The 21,402-nt window shown below is 41.7% G+C and overlaps 3 protein-coding genes across 9 annotated transcripts; 1 reads left to right on the top strand and 2 right to left on the bottom strand.

Annotated features, from left to right (window-relative positions):
- Positions 1–2,054: 2,054 nt before the first annotated feature.
- On the bottom strand, positions 2,055–2,767 carry LOC120949828 (uncharacterized). The gene is made up of 2 exons (XM_040367362.2): positions 2,614–2,767; positions 2,055–2,544 (listed from the first exon to the last, which is right to left on the bottom strand). Exons 1-2 carry the CDS (start codon positions 2,629–2,631, stop codon positions 2,371–2,373), a joined length of 192 nt encoding a protein of 63 aa, XP_040223296.2. The 5' UTR covers positions 2,632–2,767; the 3' UTR covers positions 2,055–2,370.
- A 9,196-nt stretch (positions 2,768–11,963) lies between these two features.
- On the top strand, positions 11,964–19,202 carry LOC120948318 (85/88 kDa calcium-independent phospholipase A2). 7 transcript variants are annotated; one of them, XM_049607953.1, is made up of 12 exons: positions 11,964–12,271; positions 12,853–12,897; positions 13,836–14,037; positions 14,109–14,199; positions 14,270–14,440; positions 14,529–14,663; positions 14,730–14,910; positions 15,260–15,450; positions 15,595–17,019; positions 17,106–17,229; positions 17,327–17,591; positions 17,792–19,202. In XM_049607953.1, exons 1-11 carry the CDS (start codon positions 12,262–12,264, stop codon positions 17,557–17,559), a joined length of 2,808 nt encoding a protein of 935 aa, XP_049463910.1. In that variant the 5' UTR covers positions 11,964–12,261; the 3' UTR covers positions 17,560–17,591; positions 17,792–19,202. The 7 variants fall into 7 exon arrangements, with proteins under 7 accessions (XP_049463910.1, XP_040220458.2, XP_040220457.2 ...); XM_040364524.2 differs by adding an exon at positions 15,019–15,030 and having other exon boundaries at positions 15,275–15,450; positions 17,327–19,202; XM_040364523.2 differs by having other exon boundaries at positions 17,327–19,202.
- LOC120948320 (protein A16-like) lies at positions 17,850–21,393 on the bottom strand. Its single transcript, XM_040364527.2, has 3 exons — positions 20,324–21,393; positions 20,074–20,250; positions 17,850–19,984 (listed from the first exon to the last, which is right to left on the bottom strand). Exons 1-3 carry the CDS (start codon positions 20,463–20,465, stop codon positions 19,722–19,724), a joined length of 582 nt encoding a protein of 193 aa, XP_040220461.1. The 5' UTR covers positions 20,466–21,393; the 3' UTR covers positions 17,850–19,721.
- Between the last annotated feature and the right edge of the window lie 9 nt (positions 21,394–21,402).

Raw genomic sequence — 21,402 nt, 5'->3', positions numbered from 1 at the left:
TAAGTTCCCTTTTTTCCAATTTTAAAAACCCTTTTTATTTCTTTTTAAATAATAAAAAATATTAAACAGTTAGTTGACATCGGCTCAAATGACTATTTTAGTGGCTAAACCACCCATTGTGAGCAAAATTGTACGATAATTTGACTGGAAACCTCTATATTTGATTTACGCTAATATTAGAGATACGCTATTACAACCGGTTCGCATTAATAGCATATATCGGGGAATACCTGTTCACAGTTCATTGTCTGATCCTGAAAGATCACTGTTGCCAGCGAGGCTATCCGTATGTGACGTCATCAGTGAGGATTGCAGCACTAAGGCAACTCGGACAGTAATCTTATAATCAAATATTAAAGCGTAAAATACCCATTCTAATAAAAGTCGACTCCGGACTTTTATCTACTTTAACCATCATTATTATCTTGTGCTCAATGATTAGTGGATCAGTCTAGTCCGCGTTGCTCGGGGTGCTGACTATGTTCTCAAAATTTCTTCTTCTTCTTGTTTGGCACACAACCGTTGCCGATAAAGACTTGCCTGTACCACTATTGGATTTGGCTTTCAGTGACTTATTGATTTACCCATAGCAGGATAGTCAGTCCTACGTATGGGGATATGGTCCATTTGGGACTTGAACCTTTCACGGGCATACTGTTAAGTCGTACTCAAAATTTGCATTGCAGTATTTATATCTCGCTGTACAGAATCATGAATTCATGAATAGGAAATGAAGCAAAAAATTTAATCTTGTTTTTCAATTGAATTAACCAACATTTACCAACCCCAAAAACTGTGAAACAAAGAGAGTTTTTCAAACATATGTTATACGCTTAAACCGCGTTACAGCGAATTTATGGTTGATTGAATCCGCCCAAGCTAATGTCTGAAGAAAGTGAGGATGGATGTGTGTGACCTGGTATATGGACAAACATCGAGGAAGTTGTCAGCTCGTCAACGATAAAGCAGTTGAGGTTGGACTTCTTCTTCTTCTTCTTTGGCACAACAACCTCTGTCGGTCAAGGCCTGCTTGTACTCACTAGTGAAGTGAGCTTGGCTTTCAGTGACTTATTGTTACCATAGCAGGATAGTCAGTCCTACGTATGGGGACACGGTCTATTCGGGATTTGAACCCATGACGGGCATGTCGTTAAGTCGTACGAGTTGACGACTGTACCACCAGACCGGCCCAACTACAGACCAGGAGATTGGACTACAGACAGAAATAGTCTCACAGTTAAATCAGTGGTTTTAGACATCGATCTGAGCTAGTGATGTGCGTTCTGGAACGAACCTAGCAGGTGGTTTCATGCTTTTCTTCATGTAGGATGGTTTCCTAATGCCGGTTCCCATATAACTAATTTTCTAATCCTAACTTGGGGCGGTCGCGTGGTACAGTCGTCAACTCGAACGACTCAATATCATGCCCGTCATGGGTTCAAGCCTAGAATGGACCGTCCCCCCGTAGCAAGGATTGACTATCCGGCTGTGTGGTAATGAATAAAGTCTCGAAAGCCTGTACAAGCCGGCATGTCCGCGTAGGACGTTACGCCAAATAGAAGAAGAAGCGCTCGCATGTACGCTCTGACTAAACATTTTATGTGGGCTACGGAAGCCAGATGCAATTATTGAAGTAAATTAATGAGTTAACCTTAAATGTTTCGAATCAGATCCTCTCCTTTGTTTTGACTGAACGCAAAACCAACAAGGATCAAGTCGTGTACAAGTTACAGGGTAATGCTCGCGCAGCTGAAGTTCAATTTTTTTGCCGCTCAGCTTGGTAATTTGATGACATTTGTTGATCAAGAGGCAAAATCAAAATTGATAACTAACCATAGCTATATACTGTAACATGTGGTTTGTTGCATTACCCACCAGAAGACATTAAATTTTCTCTACCAGTCATTTCATTAGCGGTGTGCACTAGTTATGAGCAATGGGGCATCATCTTCTCCAAAGCGGTTGTCTTTATGTACTTTCCCCTACAATCTTCATTACAAAATCGAGTAAATAAAATTATAACCCAGAGGGCAAAGAAGAAGAATACGAAGCAGTCGCTATCAACAAAAAAGTACAATTATATTTAAAAAATAATTCGTTTCTCGTACAGGTGGGTGCAATTGTATACAAAATAGTAAAACTGACTCTAGATCTGACCCTTCATGATGATCTTGCAATGAAATGGATAGTATGCCACAATGCATGCACACCAGCATACAAGCGTAGAATGGACGTAGAATGGAATGTTTTGCGGTGCAATTCTGCTGGCGGGATTTGAATGTATGGCTTTGTGAAGAAGGCACTGGCGATAGACCGATCTTTCCATCTCCAGCTCATTCCGCGCACAACGGCGGTGCCGCGGTACGTGATCTAACCCAGGAAGAGCAGTTTCTTCAACTTCTTCAGCTTCAGGAAGGCTTGTGGGTCTTGTGGGTTGAAGCTGTCTACTTCCGCCTCGTACACGTCGCCACCGAGAATTGACTCATCGTTGACGGCGGGCAGAGCGGACACGAGTGCTACAGCCAAAACGAACAGGGTAAAAGACTGCAACGAGAGGCAAAAGTGAAAATATAGCGCTTGGGGATCACTAAAGCACCTTCTCTACAAGCTTACCACAATTAGGAGCTTCATCTTTGAGGATGTTGAATTTCCGAATTTTATAATTTTGTTTTGGCCGTCGGCAGTACCGGGTTGGGCTCTGTCCTGAGCTGCTGCGCAGATGATCGCACGTTGCACTAAGTACTGTGAATGATGCAGTACGGTCAATTGTCGCCGGCTTTATATACACCATACAGTGAAATTGTTTGATCACAGCTTTGTCACGGTGTGTCGTTTGCACGCAGCCGTTATGCTGTAAACGTAAACAAAGCTTACGAAAATTGTGGTCTCTGCCCCGGTCACCTAAGGCAGACCTAGGGAAGCACTTGAGGGAGGAATCTATCTATCGCTTAGCCGGCCGGTTTTGGTTTTGGGTGGCACCTTACCGGCATCCCCATAGTGCACGGAAAAGGAAGCGCAAAGTACAGTCCGTCTCCATTTTCAGCTACAGTAACGTGCCACGAGGCATGATGATTAAGAGCGGATTAAGGTTTTTTGTAATTGATGCCAGGGAAAAAATGTTTAGTTTTATGTTAGCTTTGTATAGTCAAGCTATGTACGTAAATAGAAAAGTTTTTTTCACTCAAATGAGTACAAACTACCTGTACTGTACGATCGTTTAAGGCAGAAGCCATACTACACATTCTACAACTCACTTCAAACGCATCGTGTGAAACGATCGATCATGCATCGCACATATACATATCTGCGTTTGCAAAGCTACCGTATTTTCTCTTTCAATAGTGTTTTTAGCAATTCCTACCTACCTCACCACGGTGATAATTTCTCAAACGAATCCTCCAGTCGCGATCATGCTCATAACTGTACGGTTTTTCCCCCCTGTGATGTTTGATCACCAACCATTGCAGCCAGTTTTCGTCAATTGTGATGATGATTGCGTTATGGTAGACCAACATAACCATTTGTAATAAATATAGCCGCCGATCCTCCCAAAACCTCCTACCCTCTTGCGTACGTGCGTATCAGGTTGCAATGGTTGCGAGCTGGCGTGCTGGCGTGCTGGCGTGCTGGCGGACACGGAGAAAGATGGGTGGCTGCACAAGCTGCAGTGAATGAATGGGTGGCGATGTTTGCCTTTAGCATTTACGTTTACAAACATGTATCGTGCACGAGCTCGTTGACGATCCTTTGCTGCAAAAGTGGCAAAAGTGTCACCGAACGTGATGCATGATCACATCGCATCGATCGTTGATCTTTGGATACCAATGGCCACAACACAACGAAGAGCAATAAGAAAGAAAAAAATACTTAAAAAGAAGAACAATATCCATCGCAAAGGGGTTGCGGTTTGAAAATGGTTTTAATTATTGCAACCGTAGCCGCTCACTCCATTGCCCGTACAGTTTAACCTCAACTAATAGAGCAGTCAATGTGCAAGGTCTCTTGGTAAAATAAAGGCAAGCAATAAAGGCACGCAGCAGTGTCGCGCGTGTTTGATAGGCTGATTTTATTAGCACACCCGCAGGTGCAATTAAATGTGCCGAAAATTGATTTTGTTTACGTTTCCACTACATTAACAGCACTACCTGTTGTGTCGAACTCATTATAATATTTTAATTTAATGGTACGAGTCATTCGGGCTAATCCATTCCGTTGGGCAATCTCGAACTTGGAGGCTTCCTGTTATGACGGTATCAACATTGTGCCGACAACCTTCACAAGTCGCAAAATTGTTGTTTTAACAATGGCTCGCAGCTAGGGGGGAAAGAAAGAAATAAAACAAAAAAAAAATGAAATTCTGCTACGATTGATTGATTGATGGATCTGCATTGGCCAAGGTAGTTTTGGGTTTATTTTGCGTATTAAGTGTGTGATGTGATAAATGTCAAAACTCCTAGCTGCCTGGAGTTCTCATGATCAAGAAAAGCTTGAGTTTGTGCCACATGAGCGAAATGTAAATTACCAAAATAATATTAAAAATATTTAAAACCTGTTTAAGAACAACAAATGTAAAAGTATTTTTCAAGGTTTAACATGTGAATGGCACTTCAAATTGGATTTTCTCTCCAAATTTCGTAAAAAAAGCTCAAGGATAATGTGTTGTGTATTAAATGCTTATTAATCATATTTATTCTGCTGATGCGGCCAACCAGGCCGTCCTTAAGAGAAAAAAAATATTCTGCTAGGGTGAATGTACCAATAGTGGTGCAATTTGATGTGGTACAGATTTCTGAATATTTTAACACTATCATGAAACACATCAAATTTACGAAAAAACATATTTTTGTGACTGCTCCGTTGTACCCATAATAGTGGTATGGTTCCTATAGTCGTCGTATTGTGTTCCTATAGTGGTGGTTAACAAAGATGCATCAAAAACAGTGTATAATGTCAATAGAACTTAGTTTTGAAGCTGTTTTCATATGAATATCAAGGACTGCTGCCATGATTTTGATTTTTTACATAATTTGATCGTAAAAAATGTATGAATTAGGTTGATGAACATGTTGCCTAAAGTACAGCATCACACCTAGTCGTCAACCCACACCCGGAAGAGTGTGCTTGATTTGAAGTCAATTTTTCACTCAGCCAGATAAGCAAATTTTGGCCTTTTTTTGGTAAATTACCTACAGAAAACTTATTTCTTTTGCTTATTTTAGTGAAAACAATACGAGAAAATATCATCAAACAAATCTAAAATGACCTGTTTTTATTGATTTTATAACTACAACCACAATAGGAACATGCCTGTTTTGTGTACCTATAATGGCACTATGGTAAAAAAACACTTAAAAATGCTTAAATATGGTCAAAAGGCAAATAATGTTAGTAAAACAATAACATGTCATAACAGTTATGTTGAAAAACTAGTAATTGCATGGTTATGTGGTCATTTAGAACGTTAACAGAAATATGAGTTTCGTCATGAAATCCTAAGGATTCTGGAAAAATGTTGACACAATTCACAAAATAATGGATTTTTCGGTCATTAAGTAACGGAATGTAGTGGGCCGGTCTGGTGGTACAGTCGTCAACTCGTACGACTTATCAACATTCCCGTCATGGGTTCAAGTCCCGAATAGACCGAGCCTCCATACGTAGGACTGACTATCCTGCTATGGTAACAATAAGTCTGTCACACTGGAAGGTAACCTCCGAGTGACTGTTGTGATCGAAAGGGTGTAGGGTTAACACTGACTCTTTATTACCATAAAATTTACCTATTTATACCTAAGTGGTTACATGCTAATTGTTCTTACTTGCTAAAATGCTGCTACTTGCTAAAGCTCGACCTCGTGCGCGTGCTCGCAGCATTGTCTATTATTATTTTATTTATTTTATTTCGAGCTAGCATAGCCAAACCGTCTTCGATCATTTGATCGAGCGGATGGCTGTCGCGACCTAATAAGCTAATTATTTTAACCGCCAGCGACAAAGTCAATGTAAGCCAAGCTCATTTCACTAAGTGGGTAAAGGCAGGCCTTGACCAACAGCGGTTGTTGAGCCAAAGAAGAAGAAGAAGAAGAAGAAGTAACGGAATGGACCCATTTATCATTTAAACCCTTTTGTAAAAGGGTAAAGAACATTTCACACTAACATAAATAACTTAATTACTCTTAATTTGACGTATGGACCGCATTTTAGTGCAATACCACCACTATTGGTACTACCACCACTATAGGTACGTTTACCCTATACGGAGAGCAAATTACTTCAGACTTGTGAGTACAGGTAAAACGTTATTGTGCCGAACAAGAGGAAACGAATTTGCTATTAAATTTCTAAAATAATAAATCCATAATTGTTGGTTATTAAACGTTGAATTCAAATCAAATTATATGAAATTATATTAAATTAAATATTAAATATCAATTCGTCTAAGCTCAAGTTCACTTCATACTTAAAACTTCTGAAGCGTGAAACACACTTCAATATCATGTCATGTAAATAAAGACTTTTTTAAATTATAATTCTATTATTTTTTTCAATGGTAATGTTTTATTCATTATCTCACGAAAGTATGTTCATGAAAGTTCATAAAAGTTACTCCACACAATCGAGAATTTCACTGACTTCATTACAGTTGCTGAGGCTGATTATTTCGTAATTATGTTTCCAATCATTATGATATTGATGAGCCACTTGGCATTGTGGTGTCAATTGCTGTAAAACGTGTAGAGTCTGCAAAAAAGGCCACGCCTTGAAGGTAACCTGGTAACCGGCCACATCCGCCATGGTGTCCTCAGCAAAACAAGTTTTTCGATTATGTTTCTCTCATCTTTCACCTTTGACGGTTGAATTTCGTTCTAGCCGCATCGATAAAGCTTTCCATTGCCTAGAAAACCCTTCCTTCAGGTGTTAGCTTCCGGGATCAACGACTTCTCAGCCGCGTTTCTCGAATGGGTAAGTTTCTTTAAACTTTACCACCGCCCCTAGTATTGTGGTCATTTGTACTGTAGCGCTTTTTACTAGATGCATCGTACACGACCTATGCACGGAGTGTGTTATTATCCTCATCTTACACTCTAAACGATGCCGGTGCAGGTTCACATCCTTTAGCTAGTCCGCTGAGCTGGACTGGTTTCGAGTAGCTGCTGTAGCGGGTTGGGTTTGACCGGCACCGATCGGTCAGAAGGTGCAACAGTTCAAGGTTTTGAAATTTCTCCTTCCAGTGCAATTAAACAATAGTTCGCCTTAAAAAGCTGTGTTTCTTGCGCTGCTTTGCTTCTCAGGGTAGTTGAGCGATCATGCACACGTTTTAAGGATATGCATAGTAAGTGCATACTTCTAGGCGTCTAGGCAATGGTTCGATTATTGTCTTGAAAAGCTGTTGCTGTTGTAGAGGAAGCCAGAAAGCCGCCCGTGCAGATAAAAATGTAACAAATATTAACAATTTATCAAATACATTCTTCATTAGCGACAAAAAACTTTGTGCGTACAAATGGAGTAAAAAAATTTACAGGTGGCATCATCTGGAGCGCGTCTTACATATCAATGAGATACACTACTGTTAACCCTTACCCCAACATGACCTACATCGGCCGCCCAGTGACGATCGTGGTCGGCAGTGTGATCGTAGCCCGGATCGTGCAGCCAAAATTGAGAACGAACGAACAAAGCAAAATGACCACCACATGCAGGATAATTGTCGGATATATATATTTCGGTTTTCTCCATCCCGTACACCACAAAACTGGTCAGTGGCGGTCAGTCGACCTTGCGGCGGATAGCCGGATAGGTTGACGATATCGAAGCACTTGTGGGTATTTTTTCTTTTATGTTTTCGGACAACCGGATAACCTCTTATGCAACTGCACTTTTATAGGGCTGATTCATTGTTAAATAATATCAACGCCAGCCAACGCCAACGAAAATGCGAAACGGCCATACCGAAATTTGGGCCACTGTACTATTTCATCTCAGGTGAATCCCTGGTAAAAATGCCAATGATGCAGCAATTAATTAGTGATTTAAATTTACATATGTGCTGGCAGATTGAAAGAACAGTTGGAATTATAATCGTGGATAGAGCTTGCTATAAGGTCATAAGGTAATGTAAACTGGACGATAGATTCCAAACAGTCACACTTTCGAAGCACACAGCTATAGTTAAGTTTACTGCACAGCTATGCTATAACTGTTCACTGTCTGTGGTCCGCTAAATGAGTGGGAAGAACAATGTGCCAGAAATTTTACCACATAATCCAACAACAATGAGCAGCGTAAGTTCGTGTTCCACAACTTGAATAAAGTATGACTAAACGCGTAGCATAAAACATGTTTTTTCCACAAATGGCTTTCAACCTTCATGATGCAACAATGTTGTTCAAAGCGTTGCAACTGTTTCCCACCATAATTAGAAATTTTGGTGCCTAATCAAATGTGTGATGACATTGGGTCACCAAATCCGGGAACATCACAACACTCCTGAAGAGGAGATGCATTCCACATTTGAGACGAACAGATGATGGCAAAACATCAGCACCTGTTCAAGGTTACAGTGAGGTTGTCTATACTGTGAGAGTTATGCTTATTTAACATAAAACGTAGAAAATTCCCTACCATTGCATTAGTGTTTATAAATATTTTAAACGTTAAGTAAATTACCGTTAAGCAATACGTTGTGGAATAGTATTTTTGAAACCATGGAGCCACACCGCTTGCTTGATTAATCATTTAAACTGAGCTCTTGATGTTCCTCGAAATCGATATCACACACAGCAAGCTATGCCAAGCATTCCTGTCCAGCGTGTACCAGCCCTAAACCTTACAGCCGCGATCGTCACAACATCCCTTTGTGAATCTTCCACCTGCATGACGAAATCGTTCGCTAACATACACTCTCATATTCCAGCATCCCACATCCCATCCTCTCACGTCCGTCGTGGCAATCTTCGTTCAACAGATCGTTACGCTCTCTCTCTCTCTATCTTTCTGGGTGAACGGGCGATAGACGAACCGCACCAAAATCGCGCATCATTCTCAAATATTGACTTTTCACCAAATTCATTGAAGCCCGCCCGCGTTTGTCAAATAATGATTTATTACACAAAAGCTTATTAGTATGCGCCATCGTCCCGATCGTGAACAGACACACCCGGACGACGCATACTACTTCCTTATCGACAACCGTCCGGTGCGGTTACCTCCTCGCAATAGTGTTGTCGTAGTGTGAGGCACTGCGATGGGCAGTGCCTCCCTTCGATCGCCCTGTGCTATATGGGAACGGCTTTCTAAGTGCTTGGGAGAAAATAGCGTCGAGCGAATGTACAGGAAAGAGAAGAAAAACCGGCGGATCGTTTGATATTTATTTTAGCTATTATATGCGATTATCTAACCGGTTCGGCAAGTTGGCCGGTCGGCTTGGTCAAGTGTGCGTATTCATCTGAGCATAGCGACATTCAATGAAGATCATCATTGAATGGTGAGCTAAAATACGAAAATCATAATGCTTTATTTCAATTTGCGTTGATGCGTTAACCAATGCATTTATTCGCATTCATTGCATTGAGCTGTTATACATCTTTGTTCGCAATAGAGGAAAAATTTGCGATAAGAATTTTCAATCTCCTATCACAGAGTGTGCGTCTTTCCCAATTTGGCGTCAGTATGCTAAAACCACCAGAAACTGACGAACTTTTATTGCTTTTATTGCCAATCTTTTTCCAGTTTTTTGATTTGCTTAAAAATCACGACATCTCATTTCTGTTAGAAAGACTACCAAAAATATAAACAATGCAATTTGTAAAGCTTATGATCCGTACTAGTCAAATAAGATCCACAAGAGTGCGCACGATTAAAAATTTGTTTTGTTCATGAATTTTACCAATTTTTCCAGATATCATAGCAAAATATATCATGTTTTCACATGTGTTGTCAAACCTTCTTTTTGGATGATCCATTGTTAAGCTATTCAATAATCACTTTTATTGTATATTTATGAGAAAGTGTTCGTTTGTTTCCGCAGTGTCCATCTTTACCTACTTTTCCCTATATCAAACCAAATGAACATTGCCTAAAAAGGGTCTCGCCTCGGTAAGAAAAGACACAGCGTAAGATTCCTGTTGGATGAGCAGTTGTGTGAATTAGTGATGTGCTCTCTGGAGCGTACCCACGACTCCGATCCGACTCCAACTATTGGTAGTCCGATTCCGACTCCGGCAAAATGGAACCACTAGATCCGCCCGGAGTCGGAGTCGCCCGGAGTCGTCCGGAGCCTTCCAGAATCGTTCGGAGTCGTTCGGAGTCGTTCAGAGTTGTCCGGAGTCGTTCGGAGTCGTCTGGAGTCGATCGGAGTCATTCGGAGTCGTCCAGAGTCATTCGGAGTCGTTCGGAGTCGTTCGGAGTCGTCTGGAGTCGTTTGGAGTCGTCTGGAGTCGTTCGCACTCGTTCGAAGTCGTTTGGAGTCGGAATCGTCCGGAGTCGTCTGGAGTCGTTCGGAGTCGACCGGAATCGGAGTTGGTTGGAGTCAACAGGAGCCTTTGTGCTTGTGATCAGACATTTCCTTTCGTTGTGTTTTTGTCTTTCACTTTGCGCGTGCGACTCCAGACGACTCCAACTCCGAACGACTCCGAACGACTCCGATTCCAAACGACTCCGAATGACTATGGAACGACTCCGAACGACTCCGAATGACTCCGGACGGCTCCGGACGATTCCGGGCGATTCTGAGCGATTCCGAACGACTCCAGATGATGCAGGGCGGACCTACCTTCCGGAGTCGATTCCGAATTTATGCCAACTTTACCCATCACTAGTGCGAATACCTTGAATACTTTTTCTCACAGAAATTGTTCTTTTCCAATATGCTCAATGATGACCTCTGAATGATTATGAATGATTTAGCTCAAAGGGAACCGTGGCGAACCGAACGACCTCAAGGGACGCATCGCTGGCTGTAAGTTTGACATCTCTGGTTTAGATCGTTCCGACTGTTTCAAGCGAGCCTAGTTCCGACCGAACCTACTAGGTTTAAAATTTTGAACCTAGTTCTGGTAGTTGGAGGATTGAAGGAACGGATGAGGAGAGGATTGAACTAGATACATTCCGGAGCACGCTCTTGAAGGAAACCACAAGGCCTTCTAAAAGGATGTGTATTCAGCCCTTTCATTACAATATACATTATTGGTTACAAATATACAAATTTGTTTTATAGAAGCTTTGTACCTTCTGGCTGACATTCGCCTTTTAAATGCTATAAATAATGCTATGGCCATTTGAAAGGGAAACACAATTTTGTTTGTTGTTGTTACATACAAATATTAAAGGATGGGGGTAGGTGAAGAAATTCTAATGGATTGAAGTTTTCATTCATTTTACTTAGTCAGGTGCACTGCTGGCAGATCAAGTGCAGCTACCATCACAAATAGATAACGATAAAATTACAAAAAAAGTAATAAGGAAATTTCCATTGGTTAGTAATGTTTAACTCACACCATTGCAATTGTATTATATAAAACAGTGCCTTTCGTATTAAAAATGATTAATGATGTTATCATAAGTGCGCTAACTGGACATAAAAGAAAACACCAGCATAGAGCATAATTGCGCGAAAAGCATATTTAATGTGTCATTTCAAAATGTAAACAAATCAGCAGTACAAGTTCCTGCCAAATGCTTCGTGCGTCGCCATATTGATTTATACGTTTGACGTTTGTTCGCCTTTCCTTCTCGAATGTGATCTAAATTCGTTTTACGGAAAATTATAATCAATTTTTATAGATAAATTGGTTGAATAGAATTGATCAAAACATAACATCAAACATGTAACAGTAATGATTCAAAGTGAATGTTAACGATGTTCAAACCAAAGGCAAGTTTTAGATCATTTTCCCTTTCATCACCACGGCTCGTATGATGGAAGTACCCGGTTTGTTGTTTATATTTTTTCTAACGTCGTAGCTGTCAAACGACGACAAAACGCAAACGTACGTGAAAATTCTAATCTATTAGTCATAGCGGGCACGATCAGAAAGAAAAACATCTGTAGAACGGATGATACAGTTCCGAAGGTCAACCTTTTTTTGATTCCCGGTAGTTTGCTGCAAACCAAACCAGCGCTACGTAATCGAAGCAACAGCGTCGCAGTATTATCATTTTGTGAAAACGGGAAAGTTGATGCAATCTAGAGTGGCGTGTTTGCTCCACAGAACGACATCGTAAACCGCTATCGCATCCGAACGATATCTGTGTGCAGAAGATATGCTGAATGGTGAGTGGTGTAGTGACAAACGTTTTAAATCCTTTTAGTTCGAATGCCTGCGATAAACACACCGAATATGCATGAATGCCGGAATACCAACGCTATACGCTTAGCAACAACCAGATCCGGTGCATGCCGCACCTGCAGTAGCTTTTTCGGCTATCTAAAAATTCGCAATGATACTATTAAGGAGGTGGTGAGAACGTGACAGAATTGTTTAATCGTCTGTAAGCGTAACTAACTCGAGTCGTTTCGGCACATTTGCTGTAAGTGCAGTAAGTGAAATAGATTCGGGTAAAAACAAAGCGGAAACTCTCGAGAATCACGCTGGAACAGGACAAAGAAAGCATATTGGGTACGAAGAGCACCCAAAAGGTCAACAACACCAGAAAGCGCTTTCGCACACGTTCACACACAATGGTGGTCCCTTCTTTACTTTGCCGTATATCGATTGGTGGACAGTAGTTGGTTTGCTTATTAGAAAAAGAGCGTCTTTTCGCTGACGGGTGCAAGTGTACTTTGGCTACTACAACTTGAGAATTCGTAAAAATATGCATTTTAATGAAGTTACACACTCCTTGGTTCTTTAGGGCTGTGGAAAAATCCGCCAATTGTGGAAAGGGATTTCATTCAAGGTATTTGTTTGATTTTCTACCAGGAATAATAGAACTATACGCTAATAGTCCCCCACGCTCCATCAGACAGTTCTGTTCATTAGGCTGTAACGAATCAACCGATTCATATGCTATGTACAATCATTAATTCTTTGTAATCGACACTTTCATATTTTCCGTGGCACGTAAATTGTATTACTCATCCCTGACTGCTGGTGCTACAGTTTACAGCTACGGCTATGTTTTTGTGTTTATTTTGCTCGAGCGTTCTGCCCCAACGCGCGTCATTGCTTCACGGTTGACATCGTGCATATGGTTGGAAGATACGAGAGGTTTCATCTACGAATCGCAGTTGGCATTTCGCTTACGGTTGCTTGGTGAAATAATTTCTAGCACTGGCTGGTTTGGTTGGTTATGAATGTGTATAGCAGTTTGAGCAATTGTTGTAGTCGCTGTCCTGCATAAACAGAGTACTGTCATATTTTCATCATCATCGTTTGTATTCGTTTCAGTTCCTACAAGAGCTCTACGTTCAGTTTGATTAATCCTTTCACTTCCACTTGTTTCCACAATTCCCACGAACCAATCTTCCATTCGGTTTAGTTGTATACCCACCCAGCTACCTCAAAATGTCCCGTACCAAAGTGTCTTCCTAATCCTTGTACATACGTTCAGTATTAAACTATTGCTGCAACTCGTTGGAACAAACAACCACCAAACCGAAGTAGTGAAAACTGCTCTGTGTTCTAATGCAAATGGCTTGGCTCGGGATCGGTGCATTGGCATCCGGTTTAGGTACAGAAGCTGTAGACGAACTGGCCAGGAAGTGTTGCTGTAGTAGCCCGACAAAGATTTGGTTTTTAAATATTACTCCTTTCTTTCCATATTGCATATCCTTCATTGTGAACGACTGGACGTGTTAATTTTCATCTGACCGGCGTATTCTGTTGAATGAACAGCAATCCAGCGATTGTTAGGCGGGGACGTTCCTCCTAACAAGGTACAGGAAGTGAAAAATGAGTCCTACATCAACCTGCCAGTACTTCAGCGGAATGAATCGATGCGACTGTTTGCTCCGAATCCCAACTCCCCGGACAAAAAGCTGGTGTACGAAATCATACTGGAAAGGCCCCATTCGGAAACGATCAACACGTCCTACAGGTAGCGTTAATCTAGGGATGAAATTTCTTTCGTAACAGTATGGTGTAATTTGTTGTCGTTTTGTTTTACAGCTTGTATCGAGCAACAACACAATCGGCAGCCGAGGAAAAATTTGAGGCCTTCCATCAACGTTTGCCAGAATTGGTAAAAATCGTTCGCGAGGTAATATACAATGTGTGACGTGTTGTTTTACACAAATTACCTAACCTCTAATGCGATATCTTGATTGCAGATGTACAATATCAATGGTTTGCAAAAGCTTTGCGACGTACTGATTGATAACCCTTCCTGGTCCTTGGCACACGTTGTTGCTTTTTATAATCTTACTGATTATATTTCGAATCCTAGTATTATTGATTTTCTCGACTATGCTGAATATTCTGAGATGATGACTCCATTGCAGGTAAATTTGATTACAATAGTACTGCAACACTCATCAGTCATGAAATAGTACCCTAATCTGTTATATGTCCTCCTCTCCTGTCCAAAAGGTTGCTGTTAAGGCGAACAACATTGAGTTTGTGAAAGCCTTGATACAGTCTAATCAATGCAACTTGGAGCATCTGGATAAGAACAGCAATTCGGTGTTTCACTACGCGGCTAGCACGACAAAGGAAATGATAAATGTATGATAAGTAAAAGTCCGGATACTTTAGAAGCACGATGTAAAACCATGTCCCATATATTTGCAGATGTTAACAGCAAAAAGTACCTCCAACCTTAATCATTGCAACACCGACGGCTATACGCCGCTTCATTTGGCGTGTTTGGCAGACAAACCGGACTGCGTGAAGGCACTGCTGCTTGCCGGAGCCGATACGAATAAGATGGCCCGAGGAGCTGGAACCTCTTATAGCAAATCCATTCCATCGAGTAAGTTTGGACCGCCAACCCGGGGGTTAGATTGTACGCGACTAACAATAATTTATTTTACCAATGATTTTTGTTTCGATCTATGTTTCTATTTCTTTTTTACAAAAGCCTGCACTGATGGCAAGTGGCTGTTTAATAACTTTTCCATTTTCTGTCCATGATGCAGAGCAGCATTCTTGATTTAGTATTGTTTATATATATATATATGATTTCTTTCCTTTCCTTTATTTCATCGCCCTTTTATACACCTGCTTATGAATTACGCTTCAAACGTATCCCGCTTCAACGTTTACCGCACATTTTGAACAATTCCTGCACACATGCTCCCCAATTGGTATAATCGACGTAGAACCTTCTTCTACAGGTAATGTAGCCGATTTTCTTGTCAGCAATCCAAACAAACTGTTCACACAAGACATGAAACACGGCGGCACCCCGCTGCACTGGAGCTCCAGCCGTGAGGTATTGAACTCTTTAATAGAGCGTGGTTGCGATGTAAATTTAGTAAATTTCAACGGCCAAACTCCATTGCATGTGATGGTAAGTCTTGAAAACACCAGCATCTCCCTGTGCTAGTTTTTTTTGTTTTGTTTGCAAAAAAAAAACGACCGGTCGTATCGGTGTGCATTAAGAATGTATTAGAGAGTGTTAATGATTGTACGTTCTATTTTTGCTTTCTTTCAGGTGGCACGCGACCGGTTGGAATGTGTCGTTGCGTTGTTGGCTCACGATGCTGAGATTGATGTGGTTGATAACTCTGGCAACACTCCACTGCATATTGCGGTAGAAAAGAAGCTTATTCCGATCGTGCAGTGTTTGGTAGTGTTCGGTGCAGACTTTAACAAACCGAACAAGGATGGTAAAACGCCCCGTCACTTGGTCGGAAAGGATGACAGTGGCTCAAAGGATTCGATGATTCTGTACATTTTGCACTCGGTGGGTGCAAAACGGTGCCCCGAAAAGGGTTGTAAATGTCCTCCAGGGTGTGCTGCGGGCGGTACCTATAATGGCATCCCACCGGCCCAACCGGAAACGACGGAGCAGCGTGAACACATCCAGCAGGTGCTGGCCCGAACAACTACCAAGTCACATCGCAACAGTGTGCCAAGTCTGATATCGAACACGATTCGTGCGACCATCCCCGAGGAGCGCGAACGGCCGGAAGTGAAAACAGTCGACGTCAGTCAAGAGCGTAAAGGCGCGAGCATGATGGATGCGTTGCTTTCGATGTTTATGAGCAAGGTAGAGGCTGCCTCTAAACCCACTTCCCCTACGTCCACGTCTTCTTCGCTGAAGGGTGGAGTGAACCTGCTGGGCGATTTCGATGTCGGCGACGAACCGATGCTAACAGATGAACCGGCCGGTCCGGAGTCTCCCAAGACACCGACGGCAGAATGTGCTGGTGGCAGTGGTCAGCGAACGGATTCGCGGCCCCGTTCGTCCTGTGAAGCGGGAGCTAGTGGCGAATCGTACAATGGGCGCGGCCGACTGCTCTGTCTGGATGGTGGTGGTATCAGGGGACTTGTTTTGGCACAAATGCTTTTGGAAATAGAAAATCTCGCCCAAACACCCATCGTGCATCTGTTCGACTGGATCGCCGGTACCAGTACGGGGGGAATTTTGGCGCTTGCATTAGGATGCGGTAAAACCATGAAACAATGCATGTGTCTGTATCTGCGTATGAAGGACCAAGCGTTCGTCGGATCCCGGCCCTACCCAAGTGATCAGCTGGAAACGGTGTTGAAAGAGCAGCTGGGAGAGTTTACCGTCATGTCGGATATCAAACATCCTCGATTGATGGTAACGGGAGTGATGGCTGATAGGAAGCCGGTAAATTTGCATCTATTCCGCAACTACGAGGCCGCCAGCGATATTTTAAGCATCGTGACGCCATCAAATAATCGTGGACAGCCGCCACCGCCGCCTAGCGAACAGCTGGTGTGGCGTGCAGCCCGAGCCACCGGGGCCGCACCGTCGTACTTTCGTGCGTTCGGCCGTTTTCTCGATGGTGGATTGATTGCGAATAATCCGACGCTGGACGCCATGACCGAAATTCACGAACTGAATGCCGCACTGCATTACATTGGTCGGGCATCCGAGGCAGTACCGGTAAGTAGTACTAGTATTGATATAGCAAAAAAGGCAAGTCACAAAGCAAATGTTCATGTCTATTGTTTTGTCTCCACTCTATACAGGTGTCGGTGGTAGTGTCCCTGGGCACAGGATTAACACCGGTAGTGGATTTGAAAGAAATCGATGTGTTTCGTCCGGATAGCATATGGGCTACGGCCAAAGTGGCCTACGGTATATCTACCATCAGTAAGTTTCTTCTATTACTTTCGCTTTGTACGGCGAAACCCCTATTTTTCGGTATTGATTAATGAGTGTTTTTTTCTGTTGCTTCTTTTCTCATCAGGCACACTGCTGGTAGATCAGGCTACAGCATCCGATGGACGGGTAGTAGATCGTGCCAGAGCGTGGTGTAGTATGATAGGAGTACCGTACTTCCGGTTCAATCCGCAGATGTCTGTTGACATTGGAATGGACGAAAAGATGGACGAACCACTAATCAATATGCTGTGGGAGGCAAAGGCATACATGCACAGCAACCGAAAGCAGGTCATCGAGCTGATCAATCTGCTCAAATAGCAGTAAGCTTCAAGCGCAGGTTGTCAAAGAAAGTAAACAAATGTTATATCTATTTACCGTAATTCCCACACCACCTTTCACCACCATTCAAATGGTTGCCCACCAGTAAGAACAAAATAGTATAAATGACAACACAACACAACAGGATATTTTTGTTTATGTTTTATTATACTGACTCTTTCTCTCGCTCTCTCTCTCTCTCTCTCTCTCTCTCTTGCTCTCTCTGTGGAAGAGCACGAACATTCCTAAAAGTGACTTTGTTGCCGGATGAATTTGCTTTTTTTGAAGAGGATAACTTACCGAAAGTAGCAGCTAGCAGAACGTTCGTTCGATCGATCGGGCTGAATATATTGAATGGCGCCATTGCTTTTGATTGTTCCAAAAATCGTACTGAATTGTTGACAATATCTTTAGAAAAACGAACACTGTGTGCTAACTAATAATCAGCGATCAGGGAAAGCTCCTTCAGTAGCACCGAAACGCATCGAATAGAACACTAAAGTACGGGAAAATTGGAGACATTATTTGGAAGATGTTTGCAGTCGACGAAGATGTTGTCGTACGGGCGAAGTTAAAATAACAATAAGCTAAACCATAAATACCTTTCACACTGGCACACAAGTGTAGTGGAATACAAATTGTCCTTAATTGTTAATATCGCGCTTGACACGTTGCCAGATGTACGCAAATATGTTTAACTTTATATGATCATGCTTGAGACAACAGCCGAGTTGAACGTCCTGGGGGAAAGAAATCGTTTTCATTGTGATGTCGTGTAATTATATGTGTAATTTTTTACGGAGCAAAATACGATACAAAAGATAAAAGATGTTCTCTAGATGTGGTGTGGTGTGCAGAGTAGAGGCAAATTACCTGTTTTGTGCATGCAACACTTTGCTTTCCTTTATTATGCGCTGCTATGGGTATTCCTGATGGCAATCTACTTATTGTTTAGAAAACTTACATACACACACATGCATACATACACAAACATCTCCCTATATAAACAAAAACACACACACACACAAATACGCAAACAATGTTATGTTGTACTGAAATGCAAGATACAATAACGTTTATATCATAAAAAAAACCCACCAAACATGCGTCTGTGCTGTAAAGGCGAACAGTGAACAGGGATTGGGAGTTAGTTTGACCGATTTTATTAAACAAAAGAAGAGAAAAGAAAAAACGGAAGTAAAACTTCGCTCACCATGCGCACCAAATAATATAGTGTTACTATTTATTTTGTTTATTGTTTATTTGTGGTCCAAGTGGTCCAATACCTGCAACAATGGTTAAATATGTTTCTTCCAATAAATCTTTCCAACGATGATACTACCCGCAAAGTGCGTACTGAACTGATCGAGCGATCGTTATCGTATTTCTTTCCTTTTTCGCTCTGCAAGTGCTCGGAAGATTGTGTTGTAACGTAAAAACAAGAGATATTCTCATGTCATTTAAATCGTAATGAAAAGCTGCATAATTGGATTAGTAATCAAAACCCCAACAAGAGAAGAAAAAGACGAATTGGCTGTCACAAAATTGTACTACCATTTTGATGTTAACACAATTGTAAGCAAAGAGAAAACGAAAGGGCAAAAACATCATGACTAAATTGGCGCTTCGTTCACGAAACACTAAACACTATAGAACCAAAAAAAGCATGAAACACATTGTTCTGTGTGTATGAACTGTCGAGGGATTGATTTTTGTGCTGTGCTGAATGAGGCAACATTCTCAAAAAGACCAATCCCAAGCGCATTTTATAATAAACTTTTCAATTAGTGGCGATCTGTGTCCGTTTTAAAATGAAAATTGGAAATTGCAGTAAAAAGTGTCAATATATTGGTCATGCTATATTATAACATCAAATTGCATATTTTATTATTAAAAATTGTTGAACAACACGAAATATCAAATAAAGATCGTAAAAGCGAATGTTTTGTTTTTATTCGAGTGTCTGTAAGTAAGGCAACACTTCCCAAGTCAGTCAAGTTTGCGAGATACATACGGGCTGCTTGCATAGGGATTTTAACAGTTTTATTGAGCTCAAACTTCTTATATTAAATGTTCGTCTTCCCACTTAAGATAAGACTGTTCCATTGTGCCGTGAGCAGCAGTTGCATCAGCGGTTCATTTTCTGCCAGAAGCTCGTATGATCAGACATCCTGTGGTTCCTCGCATGCGTAGGATGACAGGGTGGTAAAGCAGGGCACAGTGAACCAAAGCGTACTACTCTGATAAGTTAGCATACATGCGTTGGCATCGTTTGGTGGGGAACCTAGGAACCAATTTTGGAAACCGCTCACATAGCTGACCGGTCGATCGTTTGTAATCCAGTAGAATTTGCGGTGATCGTTCGACCTGGCACCAACGTTAGTTCCCGCTAACCAGAAGGTATAGTTGACGTTGGCATACGGTTCTGGTATGAAATAGATTGTTTGACAATGCGCGTTATCGTGCGTATGTGTGTATTCCAGTTGGTTGCAAAGAAAAGGTACGAATACTTACGGACAGCATCTCGGTATGCTGCAAAGTCCTGAGAGTTTTCAATAGAAGCAAATTGTTTGCCCATATCCCGGCAGCGATTCCAAGCCTCGAAGAAGTTCACAACCTCGGTGTGCAAGGTGTATTTCTTCGAGCTGTACGTTAATGGCGGCAGCCCATTAACCGGAAAGTTGTTCACGTCTGGCAAAAGATGGTCAATGTATAGAACAGAGCCTTGTGTGTGCTTTTTGTGAACTTCTAGAGAAGCCCTTACCCTTGACGTCTTCCGGTGAATAGCTCTTCACTTCGGTCTTTGTTCCGGCGGGTTCAGGATTCGTAGTAGCTGCTACAATGGATAGCACTAAAACCACCGCCACCACGAACGACAAGAGAGTATTCTTGTACAGCACCTCCATCCTGCCACTACTAGGGGGCAAATCGATCACAATCCGAGCACTTCGGCAAATCACAATACGTGATCTCCTGTTCTACGCAACTGACGTGACGATCGCTCGCTCCAACGGACGGAGCAGAAATGAAAGCATTACTTTCTTGGGCACATTTTTTTATAGTGTCCTTTCCGGCTTCCACCACGGTTCTTGCGCCTCCACCATCATTCACCCGATCCGTGCTCGGTACATTGACCTCCTTCTTGTACAGGCTGCAGGAGAGCTCGTTTCGGAGAGCTAATGCTCGTTTCATTTGTTTTGTTTTTTGTTTTTTTTTTGGAAAAGAACAGTTATTTACACCCAAAATCATGGCACCACGAGAAACGAGTTTCCGTTTTGATGCACCGTTTGCGGAAATGCAGTACAAGATTCGATACTCTGGACACGAAAGGAGCGAGACAAACGTACATAAATCGCGAGATCGCGAGATGTAACAGGAAGGAAAAGGAGAGTATGCATCTTCCAGAACTGCATCAGATTTGCATCACAGGACCGTTGACCTCATCAGGATGAGTTTTGGAGCACGGATTTTTCGGGTTTGCCGAACCAATAAAGCAAAAATACCGTATAACGAAATGTATATATGGTGGATAGATTTATGTATCTCATGAACTTCCAGTTTGTTTGCTTTGCCATGTTATGTTATTTACAATTGTTTTCTGAAAAAAATTGAAAATAATGAAAAAAAGTTAATAAAACATCCGTTTCATCAAAAAACACGCAACTAAAGCATTGCATTGATTTCAGTATACAAAGCTCTAAACAGTTCACAGTTCCTCAATCCAGTATGAATGTTTCTTTTTATGTTTAAAAAAACTTTCTCGCTTAACGTTTTTTCTCGTTTTGTTTTGTTTATTCTGTTCTTCTGTATCTGTTCCGTTCAAACCGATTGACCGAATTCAAG

The sequence above is a fragment of the Anopheles coluzzii genome, chromosome 2 (assembly GCF_943734685.1).
Source record: "Anopheles coluzzii chromosome 2, AcolN3, whole genome shotgun sequence".
NCBI classification, from domain to species: domain Eukaryota; kingdom Metazoa; phylum Arthropoda; class Insecta; order Diptera; family Culicidae; genus Anopheles; species Anopheles coluzzii.
This window is presented reverse-complemented; position numbering and strand designations above follow the sequence as displayed.